Source organism: Bombus huntii, chromosome 4 (assembly GCF_024542735.1).
Source record: "Bombus huntii isolate Logan2020A chromosome 4, iyBomHunt1.1, whole genome shotgun sequence".
In the NCBI taxonomy this organism is placed as follows: Eukaryota; Metazoa; Arthropoda; class Insecta; order Hymenoptera; family Apidae; genus Bombus; species Bombus huntii.
Window position 1 is genome coordinate 15,476,117 of NC_066241.1, and position 13,965 is coordinate 15,490,081.

Genomic DNA, 13,965 nt, shown 5'->3' on the forward strand with positions numbered 1-13,965 from the left:
TATCTCCCCGTTTTTCACTTAAGAATTACAAGCTTATAAATATTTCACAACGATGAAGAACCAATTTATTGTCGTAGAACTTGACAAAATAACGAATACGTGAGAAATAAGAATCATGTATGTAAAATCGAAATAGGGACGACGTTCACTTGCACGTCTAGACCCGAGATCCAAATGGAAGTGCCATTCTCCGAGACCAGGAACGAAATCGTTCCTTTTGCTTACGAAATGTTTTAAACGAGAAAAGGCCAGCACGTCGCTTTGGTGCGCGAGAAGCCAGCTGGAAACTGAAATAACTGATTGCTTGCTCGATATCGTGCGAATACTGATATTCACGAGTAGTCGTTCATATTATAGCATCACCTGCCGCAACACCATATGTTCCTATTATTAGCGTTCACTATCCTTTATGGTCAGTACATGTCGTTTTTATTACCTGATCGTCGAATACATTTTATTTGTGCTTTCGATAGAATGGTCGAAATTTAGTTCCCTGAAATAACGTTAACATTGCTATTCTCGGTTAGTTTATTTTCCATCGAACGAGAGGCGAAGTCGCATAATCAACTTACTTCGCTGGAAAAGGGCTTCGAAGTGTCGTTCAATACGAATGATTTAACAAACTTAATTTCTCTTAATTCTTAATCGCTTCCTTTCAACGTTTCACGTTGTAATTGTCTAGAGATCCACTGTACAACCAATCCATTGAGTGGACAAATCCCGGCACACAAATTCTCTATACTCTGTATCAAAATCAATTTTTTGATGAACTATATCCGCCACAATATTCAAAATGTCTAGTTGCATTATTAGGAAATTCAATTATATCAATGTTTCATAAATATACTAAGTGTAGCCTACAGATGTATAAAGATAACAAAATAAAATGATCTGCATATTTTTCGAAATAAATTTAGTTAAATTTGGAATATTTCGGTTTTTCTTTTTCGGTTTTCTTACAATACTTACGCGAATAGACCTAAGACCGATTAAATTAATTTACTGGGATAATGTAATCCATCGAAGTATTATATACTTTATTTTGGATATTATGAATTTCTCATTATTCTTATGATCTCTGTCCGGATATACGTGTATGAGAAAAAAGAAAATCATGCTTATATCGCTGTACGAAATAACAAAACTCCCTCTTTCTAGAACGAAAAGTCAGCTTCTGCTACGCAGCCCATTCTGCTACGAAATTGAAATTCGTTTCTCTCTTATTTTTGCATATCCAGAAATCAAGCGCGTAAAAGATATTTTAATATTAATTTTTCCAATTTGCAGTCGAAATGGTATAGAATTCATTAAATTTATAAAACTAATTATTAAACACGTTATTAAATTAAAATTTGAATTTGGAAGATTTTCATAGGAAACGTTTGCACTCTCATTGTAAGTGTGTGTGTGAAAATGTTCATTATATACTATATAGATATCGATTTTCTGATAGATTGGTAGAGGACAAGAATAACTTTTCCGAAATTTAAGTCGTTTAAATTAACAATTAGAATAAGACAGCGACTGGATATTTTATTGCTTCGTATCCGTTTACACCTGTTCGGAATATTACGATACAACGATGTCATGTATCACCTGCAACGTGCTCAGCATTGCAATTTATAATTATGAATTGTTTACACGTTGTAAATAATACGCAAAATTTCAGTTCTCATGAAAAAAATAAAGTTTTATCAAATTATTCGATTTACTATCGATTCACAATTACAACCATAGGCTTTAGGTTATTTTAACCAGCCGGTTTTATTAAAATCGTTTCATACGCGATAATCAAATCCAATTGTTTGATTAATTTTACAATAAAAAGGAAATATTAAATTATTTTGAACATTCTTTACTGTGTTATCATTTCATGTGTAATCTGTTCCTGGTATTTTCATTCTATTTAATGGAAAATTTAGTCGAATTACGATATTCAATCATAAATAAAATTTTATCTTTATGAAAAAGACATTATATAAACATAAATAGGAAATATTTTGGTGTAATTTCGTATTATATTCCTAGCACTAATGTCAAGGATAACAAGAATGTATGTTATGTAACAAAATATGTTATTGTAAAGCTATTGTAAATCTATATGTTGCCCATTGGATAATTCTTTATTTCCTTAATAATTTTATGTTTTATATTAATTAGAAGTTTTTAAGGTGAAGATTGTAGATAATTTATCAACATTAATTTTAGGTTAAAAGATAATGATATTTTAAAATAGAACCTGAATACTTATACTTAATATTTCCGATAATTTGCAAATTAAAACCAATTAATGTTTTGCAATACTATCAGTTTTAAAAACAGGCGAAAAATTATTACTTAAAATAATATGTTGGATTTATACTTATAAGTACTAAAATCAATAGGTAGTTATCTTTATGAATAACTAGTTCACTAACAGTTAATCGAGTATTGAGAAACAATGAGAGAAATTATCGAAGGCGCATCTTGCATTGAAAATCGGTCTCCAATAATCGATATTTCGTGTGACACATGATAACGTTCAACCGCTGATATTTCGGCAGCACATGCCACCTGCTTGCAACGCTATGTATTCGATGCATTTTCCAACGTATGTGCTACATTACGTATGCCTTCCGCTATACCCGCTGTACATGTACGTATTTTGTCAGCTGTGTAATATAATTTATCAGGAACATTTATCCTCGCTTATTTTTTATAGAAGGTATTATCAGTAGTTAATAAAAATGTTTCATATCAATATCTTTATTGAGATATATTGATATACATGTGTATTCAATTAAAATTAATATATTCATTCATACGTACTAATTTGAAGATATTAATTGTTAAAAAAAAGCTTATAATGAAACTTTAAGAGCTTATAACACTGACCAGCAGGCATAATTTAATCATTATAGTCTTTAAAATATTAAAATACAAAATATTAGTATTTTAAAGATGTCATGTCAATACTGATATTTAATCCTTTTAACATATAATATAATTTTTACATTGCGGATATTTATGTAAATTCATATTTTTGAACACGAGTAAAGAGATAAAACCTAAGCAAAGATTTGTTTTATTCATTAAATATTATAACAAGTGATATATGTATTTGGTATATATATCTTCGCATTATGTATATGCATAGTATGCATTCTCTGAATCTTCGCATCTTTATATTTTCCACAAAGACATCAAAATTCTTTTCAATTTTTCTTTCAATTATCAAAATTTTCATGTTATTTTTTAAAAATGTTTCCCAGTTTTTTATCCAGGTACTTAAAAAAATTATTAGTTAAATGTAGTTTTAATTTGAAATCGTGCTTAACGTGATACGATTAATAATTTTCTAAATATTTCCTAAGTTAAAAAGGAAAATAAGCAAAATATTATAATACATATGTCACATATATATAAAATACATGCATATCACTCTAAATATGAAAAGGAAAATATTGTAATACTTTAAATAACTTAAAATTTTGGATACTGTGATTAAATCTTTTGAATTTAAATTTTGTTATATAACTTTGCGTAAAAGAGTCATTTTATAATTTATGCGCATCAGTTTAAGATAATATAAGTATAACAGTTTGAGGAGTGATATTAGTAAAAGAATAAAAGAAAACTTTTGGTAGACTATATAAATTTGATATGCAGGTGCTGGAGAGCCAAGTTTATTTCAGCTTTAAATAATAACAACAGTTTTACGAGAGAGAGAGAAAGGGGGCGAAGGAGGAAATATTTGATCATGTTGGAATATTATTACGCAAATGCTAAGTACTTCGACAAACGAGTCGATGTTTCAATGTGATGTCTGATAAGTAAACTACCGGTATTTCTATCGGTTGTCCGTATCTATTACCATATATGTACGTATATGTACGTTAGAGCATCCTGAACGTTGTTAACTGTAGATGTGTGTACACACCGTCCGTTTTGACATGTGAATATATTCCAATTTGAATTTCTGTGCCTACGGGAACTGTTTAAATTCTCATTGAATCGGCGGAAGACTGTTACGTAAATACTTTCATATAGGTATATTTCTCTTTCAAAAGCTGATACTCAACGATCGTACTACTCGTTTATTTCCTAAAATGATGAATTTGCATTGCTTTCATTGCAGTGCTTATTATTAATACTTCGTTTTATAATCTACTACACGTGAAAATGGAAGAATTTTCTATAAGCGTGTGACGTGTGTATACATTTCTTTTTGAAACATAATGTTACTTTATTAAATATAACAATTCATTTTCATCTATTATCTGTATTCCTAAAATTCTATTATTTGTCGCTTTCAAGACTTTCTTTTATTTTCTTTTTGAAGTACAAATGAAAATTTTAGAGAATTCTCACGAGGGTATTTCAATTTGTTTCGATCCACACTTTCTATTCCTATTTCAATTCGAAAATATTCCGACTGAAAAGTCTAATAAATTTGTTATTCCTTTTGGCATCGTTCTAGAAACAAAGGTTGATTGAATTGCTATTGTTGTTATATTGTTGATTGAATTGTTATTGTATATATACGTTCAAACTTTAATAGCTCCAAGTATTCTCCAAACTACATTTTATTCACAATTAGTTTTCAGTAAATATCGAAAGTAAACTTAAGACTTTTCACTAAACAGAGACACATACTAGACATATCTATGTACATGTCTATGTGTACTATATTTTCATATTACAAGGAGCATATATTAAGTATTTTTCAATTTTGTATTTATCTGTGCTTCCTCGATTAATGTAGTTCTATATATCATTTATCTTGATACATAATATAGTTTTAATTTATATACACATATGTATATGCTATAATTAAAAAATACTCAGGTACTTTCTCATTTTTTGTACCGTACAATTTAATTACAAAATTGCGAATAAAAGTTTTTCAACCAGTTTATACTTCATGGTGATTACAGCCGTTTATAGTAGAATATTATGATACAATACGGTTGAATTTTAAATGCTAATATGTATGTAACAGGGAATTTAGCTTTTGTAATTTTTAAATATTGTAAAGCTATTATTGGAACTGAAACTATAGGAAGCTTCTTATCTTCAGATTATTCAATTTCAAACTATGTATAATTTAGATAAGATTAGTAGGTATGCATACATCAACGTGAATTGCTTATTTAATAATTGTAATATACTACTGGTAGGACTGTATATGGATAATTATAATCTATGCTCTGTTGATTTCATTAGAAAATAATCAATATTACTCATGATTATTAATTTGTCATAAATATCTGCGATTTTGTTAAATTCACTCTTATTACAAATCAATCAAAATGTTCAGACTTTATGACCGACTGAATATAATATACATATATTACATTACATTACATTATATTGTATTGTATTGTATTATATTGACATAATATAATATACTATATCATAAAAAAGAATTGCAAAAAGCATGGTTTTGAAATATTATATATGTATGTATGTATGAAACGAAAAGGGCAAAATGTTCTGACTTTTTAAAGAATAAACCTATAAAGCTCTATTGCGCGTTGAGAATGACTTGAACAGAAGATTCATAAATAGTTGAGATCCAATTTGCTTGGTAGAGATGTATACTGTCGTTTTCGCACTATAGGTTCTGCTAGATAGCGCAATTAATTGGAATTAGCAGATCGAAAGATGAAAATTTACGATTATGATCGCGACGAGACCATCTGTGATTCATAACGTTACGATATTGCTTCTGAATGTATTATTTACGACGTTGGTGGCGTTAATTTTTTCAAATGATACTGATTATTTTATAGCTACTTGAAAAATTGTCCTAGATATTAACAAATAGTTGGCACGAAAGGAATATTTTTGCTGAAAAACAAAGCATAGTTTTGATAAACAGCTTTTTTTGTTTCCATATCAAAGTAAATTTGCATAATTTATTAAGATGGGGTAATTACGTCGAATAACATTTTGTATACCGAGACACATGTATATAACCAATTTAGGACAAAGTATTTAGCTGTTTGTGTATTACGAAATTGTGCGATACTACGTACTTACACAATAACTTGTTATTTGCTTCATCAAATATTTTTTCGCAAGGTATCGCTACGCATTTTATTCGATCATTCGTTTTCTCTTATTTACAATTTTCATATCGCCAATTATATCATAATGAGAAGAACGTATAGGAATTACATCTGCCTTAATATCGACCTTAATTTCACATATGTAATTATAAGGTCGTTTAATGGTTTTATTTTTCATGAAAAGAATACAACAAAGGAATACATACGTGTAACAAGTCTAACAGAACGTTACTTATTAAATCTAATTGAGGGTAAAACTAAAAGTGTATCGTTTGTAAATGGAGCATACTGTAGTGTTATATAGCCTCGTTCTACAGCGTTACAATACAAGCGTTATGCTATAATTCGTTTTATCTTGTCATATAACAGTAGTCTTTATCTTGCCTTAGAATTAGAAATAGTTTATAACATTCTAAATAACAGCATAACTGCTCTACAAACTACACACAGACCGAATATTTGTACCGAGTGCGGTTGAAAATATGGTATAGCAGACCCTTGAACGACACAAGGATTTGAGACGACGTAATTGAAAATCCGCGTATAATTTCTCCATAAACTTAACAACAATAATTTACTGTCGACCGGAAGCCATATTTTATATGCTATACATATACGTTATCACTAAACTGCGCATATTTATGCAGATTCATATTTTTGTGGACAGGTATACCTAACCAAGAAAAAAATGATAGGAATCTAAATGAAAATTAATTTCATCTGTTCATACTATGAGAAGTAGCTTGCTTTGAATATTTATATATTTTTTCATATTTGATGAATTTTGTACATTTTTGCGTATATAATGCTTATATCCTTTGCGATAAATATCCATAGTTTAGCTATCACTATGTATTTGTACCAAAATAGAGCAGAACAAAGAAATATTAGTAAGAAAATTATAAAAAGGAAAATCTATTTGATCGATCAATTTTTTCTTAATTTGAAATAAATACGACATTTTTTAATCGATCCGAGATACTTCAAGGAGGAAATCTGCGTATGATTGGTTCAACAGGCAAATGTATTATACAAGCGGGCAGAAAACGAATTTCGTATTAAATTATTATACTTTTAGTATCATACAGTCGAATCATACAATAAATATTTTCAGTAGTGTATATATAGCTAAAATAAGGCTCGCTGAGCAGTTCTGTAATTCAAATAATATATCTATCATACTTCTAATATAATATCTAAATTTTCTAATGCAACGTTTACATGACTTTCATGAATTATTGGATTTAAAAGAGGAGAAATAGAAATATTAGTGTGTACATACGCAACGGTTTTGTAGAATTGCTTTTCTCGAAAACTAAACGTCGAATGATAAATGTTTATTTCACATTTTTTATTTATTTTTTCATAACGAATCGCCTTCTGTTTATTTATTGTTAACTGACATTTATGTTAACTGACATTCATCGATGCACTTACTTCGCCTTCTTTTTCAATCCGAGAAACCATTCAGTCGTTCTGGTTTCATGAACATGCGGAATTGTCGAAGACATTCCGATTTCCTGCAATACGACCATTTCTTTTGCCTCTTCCCTTCCGGTGGATCGATCGATCGCTTCAGTGCCAGCGTTGCGACATGATTGAAATTGTATGAAAGTGCACTTTTATTTATGTAACGTACCAGCTAACGCAGAATGAAACAGAATACTAGATAGTAACGCGAGTCCCTGCATACGTTAGGAATTTAAAGCGATTACATAGTTGAGTAAAAGTTGAGTAATTGCTGTGAAATTACATTCAACCCAAGTTTCTCTTGTTTCCTACTGTTACTTACTATCGCTTCTGCTCGCTGTGAATTAGACTAGGATTAATAAAAAAAATTATTTTATATAGTAAGATATGTAAACTCTCCTTGTTTACGCTTCAGTCATAATCGTATTACTCGATTTTAAAAATATTATTAACTTGAGTCACTGTACGTAGAACATAATTTGGTTCGAAATAATAGTACAACGAGTATCAATGTTTTTTATTTATATTTTGCACTTAACTTATCTTTTCCGTTAGCGGTTTCTTTGAAGCTTTTACAGACTTCTAGAGTATCTGATTTCTTGTCATGATAAAAGATTCGTAGATGCAAAAATACGCGATGAGTAAGGCAATTAAGATTGAACATCCCAGTTAAGACCTAGAATTGTCTGCTTGCACTTTGTCGATAAGACAATGTCTAATATTGTCTTATTAAAAAATAGTACTTGTTGACTAATTCCGGATTTTTTCTTTAATTACTACGTTTAATATATCCAACTTAACGTAGCGTTTGTCCAAATTCAATGTTTCAATTTCAACGTTATTTGACAAAAATACATAACAAATAATTCTTCTCCATTCTCATCATATACAGAACAGAACGTATCGACTGTCAAAAACATTATAAAACGAGCAACACGATAAAATTTCATTCGGCAAAATGTAATATATGTATTATATTTACTACACGGTATACGTATCAAACGAATGTTATTCACTAATGAATCCAGAACAGCATAAAATGGAGTTTCATCAATTTGTTTTTAATTAGTTTGTTACATCATTTGCTCGCGTCTGTTACACTGAATATGTAGTTGGCATTAATTGACTGCATCCTATTCTGGTTCTTTATGTAACTGAAACTATTCAAAGTTCCGTAAAAGGGGTGGCACGATAAAGAAACATAGAAAGCGAGTGTGGAAGTTCCATACGTTAATGGTATAGGACCAACATGTATTGCTGGTAACAATGCCAAATGAAATTCATTAAAAAGCACATATGTAATAAAGAAATATACGCGCCAGCCGCGGTACTCTAATAATAATAGTTAAAAAGAAAGCGAGGAGAAAGAAGAATAATTGCTTGCTTCCCCTGCGGCCAACAAAACCGTTCAGCAATATTTTATGGCAAGTACACGTAATGTACAGTTAGTTTACGTCGTATATCCTAAAATAAATGAATATTCTTCTTCAATGTCGATTGAGTACATATTTAGAACTGCATCGTGCGTACATACATATATATTTACTTATGAACCGATTCGAACGCTTGTAGAAACCTGTTATGGATATATTATGTACTTATATTATACGAAACATTTTTAACATTTTAAACTATTAATAAAGTTTGGAACAAGTCTAAATATATATGTAGAAGCAACAGGATATTCAGCGCAAGTGTATGCTTTCCAAAGATTACAAAAGTATTTAAACGACCAGTCATATTAACTACATGTATATAATATAAAACATTATATTAATTAAATACTGTTGATATTAATAAACTGGAGTATTTAGAGGGACCATTTTAAAAATTTATTATATATTGAAGACGATGTTTACACAACATACACATAAATAAAATTTATTTAAAAATGTATAAAAAAATTTTTTATGGTTAGTGCTCAAATACTTTTGTGAGCCTCTGTAGCCATATGTATAAGAAGAATAGACGAATACCATAATTGAAATTATTTAATATCTTTAATACCTTATTTAAGGTCTTGTATGTCTGTATCTTATAATACAATGCGCGGAATTGTATTATGCGCTTTAATTGGTTAATTGGTTTCATAAATTAAACGATTCTCTTTATAGATTTAATAAGAATGGTAGGAGAAAGAACGTGAAAAATTGCTCACACGCGTTTCTTTAATAAGTCATAATGTCCAACATAATTTAAATAACACAAATAGTAAGAATTTTGATAGAAGAACTACCGCAAGTTAAAAAATGCTTCATATAATTTGATTCTATATTTCTGATATTCTGGTATAAAAGCTTTTTTAGTCGTTGCACCATTAATCTTTTCTTCGGAGTGTTATTAAAGATAGCAAAATGCGAAAATGACAATTATTAGAGTGGCTTAAATTGCGGAAAGTTCTAGATCTCTTAACGATTCAATTTAAAATTCTGAAAGGGCTTTTAAAAGATAGACTACATTGGAGGTGAATTTGAGCTCATATCGAACTGGCCTGCCGTGATTACAGACCCCGAGGGAGGACAGGGCAGCGTCGAGTCCTGGTAATCAGAATAATCACACACCCACGCCATCCCCGTCACCAGTTGGCGATGCACCCGCTGGCAGGGCTCTTATGGAGGCTGCGCTTCAGCAAGCCACTTCCGGAACTCAGCCACCTCTTGTGGTGACACCGCCTGGATACTGGGTCGACGGTACCGATCATCGACACGCCCTGGACTCAGCTGGCAGGGCGTTACTTCCGGCGCAGCCTGCATGGCAACCCAGGATAGACCAAGATGATACAGCCAAATGCTATAGGCGATTCTTCGTTGGAAGGGTATGTAAATTATGTACGAGTATATTCTCTAATATGTTCTTCGACATTTAACATATTAATCGTGAATTTTATTTTTATATCCATTTTATCAGATTCTATTTTGTTCATACTGTTTTGAAATACTTCCTGGGCCGACTTGCATGATTGAACTATTATTAGTGAAATTTTACAGACCACAAGTCAGGCTTCTAATAAATTAAAAAATAAATTAAAAAATGATAATAAATTTAGTAATATTTAGTAATATTACTTAACAATACTTACTCTGAATAAAGCAGAGTATGCATATTAATTGAAACGAATATATCAGTTACAGAACTTTAACCTATTTCATTTTCTAAATATTAAATTTAGGACTGATGTGGAGCTTCTTCCTATATTATATTATATCCTATATTATATATATTTCCTATATTATATATATTTAGATTCTTTTCATTCTTGGAGGAATTACTAAAACACCCTTAATACTTTTAAAAGCTCAACGTAAACAATGAAAAGTATGAAATATAGAGAGTAATTCCATTTAATGCCCGTGTTAAAAAGTTGGGGATTTTAGAATAATTTTAATGTATAAATGTAAGAAAATGATTTTCAATAAACTAAACACGAAGACAGAAACAATTTGTACATGGTGAATTGGTGTTTAGATTTTCAAGTACAAATTAAATTAATTTTTCGTAAAATTACAATTTACGGAGATATTCAATGTTTGTTTAGGTGTTTATTTAGTATTTATAAAGATATAAAGTAAATATCTGCTTTTTTTAGGTACTGAAAGATATATGTTATTATTAATTCAGGATTGAGGAAAATAATTTTTTAACTCTCTGATCTTCTGAGAAAGAAAATGTGATTATAGACTTATAATAATTTTATTATATATCATTTCACTTTTATTTTTATGGAACTTAAATGCTAGGCGTTGCTTAAATATCAGATGTTAAGTATACTTATATATGTATGCACTCAAATACTTCTTTCACTATTTAATAAGATACAGGTTTCCAGACTACGCTACATGCTTATTACTAACGACTTCTAGCGTAAGTTGTAATTTACTACCACTTTCGTGTTGGAATATGTACGTAAGTTTTGCAAACAAGCAAAACCAGTTAAATTTTAATTATATTGAAAATAATATTAGCTCATCAATTATTCATTTTTATGGTATAAAATTTAGAAAGGGAAATGTAAACAATTCTGTAAATATAAATGTTTTCTTATATAATATGATTATGTTATGTACAAAATGTTTTTAATTTCAAATTTTTCAGTTGCGCTATAGTATTTCATTGTCCGTTTGAACTTTCATTCAGATTGTGTAGAATCTGCTAGTATTGTGTAATAAGTATTACAATTTTTTTTATATTTTTTTATACGATATATAACAGACGAAATTAATTGTTTTTGAAATAAATTAATTACACTGTTGTCGAAAGTGCGAGCGTAGGAAAGTATTTTTATGAAATTATAACTGAAAATTAAAGTCTTATAAAGTATTAATTGAACATTACTTTAACGAGATATGAATCGAAAATTGGTCCTATGAAATTGTTTTTCGTTCGGAGTACAATGTTTACAATTTTATATGCATTACTTTCATTATGCATATTCATTTATGTTTCGTCACATGCCGAATTTGAATAGGTTTCAGTAAAGGAAGTACAACGAGATTAGTTTATATATAAAACATCTGAAAGGTTTCTTGTTTAAACTACAATTATGACATTACTTAATCGCATTTTTTGCGAAAATAGAGCTTTCTTATACAATTTCATTGAAACATTTCATTAAACATCATGTGTTTTGAAGTTCCTTAACTATCATATATATAAGGTATTCAGAAGAATACTTATTTATTCATAAATATAAATTGCCAAAGGTATCTTATTTTATTTTTTTAATAGAATCATATTTTATTTATACTATTAAATCAAAAATAAATTTAAGAATTTTAATGGCAACGACTCCAATCTGTGGCGTTAAGAAACGTACAATTTTCACGAGCACTCTTGCGAAACATTGATCAATAAAAAGATTAGTCGTTATACTTAATTCTCATGTGATATCTGCAAACGTAAAATATAAAAATATCACTTAGTTTCCTTAAAATATCCGATAATTTCAAATAAACTTACATAACATATTAGTTGATATTTGCTATTATATTATACTTTAATAGAACTCGAACGCTTATCATAGGTAATTTATTTTAATCATAAATTGCTTTAAATATAATAATTTCTTTTGCAATAAAATTCTAATTTTTTAATGTATTTCATTATTTATTATACATATTTATTCCTCGCAAAGCATTCCCTAAAATACCGAGGCTTTGGAAGTTATAATTATACTGTCGTATATTGTTGTTTTCGTAAAATTATAGCGAATATATGCATGCGCATACCTAAAAAATAAATTCATACGTTAGCATCGCAGGGAACATTGGTTGCACCCCATCCTCTTTCCGTAAAGTTACAGTAACTTTAAACGTTACAGAAGTTAATTAATACTACGATACGCGAATAATGCAAAATGGAAACGTGTTTAGGTTTCCATAAACTGTATTGCGTACATGAATTCAATATTGGTTATCGATTGGTGCCTATGGTGTTCAAATATATCAAGATATACCGATTTCCTAAAAGTTTCGTATCTCTTTGGAATTGCGAACCGATAAAGCTTCGTTGTCCAATAATTTGCACTAATTTGCATATGTCTTTCGATAGATGCTCGATCTTGTAGATTAATTAGCCCATTAATTTAACTAGTCGAATATAAATTCCATCGTGTATGTTTTACTATCATTTTATGGTTACACGTTGTACGAAATCGCTTTGGAGTAGCTACTAAAATTCTAAATCCATAATGATTGGGCAGTGTTGAGAAGAAATTATAAGATTATAACGATTAGCCAGTGTACCTTGAGCCGATTAGTCATTCTACTCTGAAACAATGCCTAGATATGCAGGTTGAAGCAAGCACTGATGATTGTGAACATTACCGTCCGTATCCTTTTGCTAATTACTTCATTGTACCCAAGAGTAATGGCGTTATTTAAACAGAATCATGGAAACACGTTCTTATATTTATGAGCGTAAATGCACCCAATACAGTTGAGGGAACGAACAATATATCTACATAGTTTGATTAAATAGACGCGAATGTTGATCAAAGACGCATATACAATGGGAAAATCATTGAAATACTTGTATGCACGAGTATATCAAACTTACGGAAACGAGTATCGAAATTTATTCCGAAGAAGCAGCCCGATTGAAAAATTGTAAAATGGAAAATTTGAAATTCAATGAGCAGCACGGCTTTCATACGGCTCGCGGTGATTTTACAAGATGATTTTCTACTACATATTACATTACTAAGCCTAATCAATAAAAGACGTATAAAAATAGCAAAGCATCTTTGACATTTTCCGATAGAAATGGAAAATAAAAAAGATAAATTAAATCAAATTAGATTTTACGTGAAAAATATATTCGACTGATATCGTTTCACCGAGCGATCGTTTCACAGTTCGTTTAACCGAGATTTTAAGTCCCAGTTAACTTATTTGAGTAACAATTAAGCGAATTATTTTAAGTGCTAATTATCTCGGTCGTGTTA

General features: G+C 29.6%; 1 protein-coding gene across 5 annotated transcripts in view; it reads left to right on the forward strand.

Moving 5' to 3' along the window:
* Positions 1 to 13,965, forward strand: part of LOC126864407 (rap1 GTPase-activating protein 1) — a 251,388-nt gene that overhangs the window by 217,235 nt on the left and 20,188 nt on the right. For all 5 annotated transcript variants that reach the window (XM_050615719.1, XM_050615722.1, XM_050615720.1 and 2 more), the window contains one exon: positions 10,030 to 10,338. In XM_050615719.1, the coding sequence (XP_050471676.1) occupies positions 10,030 to 10,338 (309 nt within the window). The remainder of the gene's footprint in view (positions 1 to 10,029; positions 10,339 to 13,965) is intronic.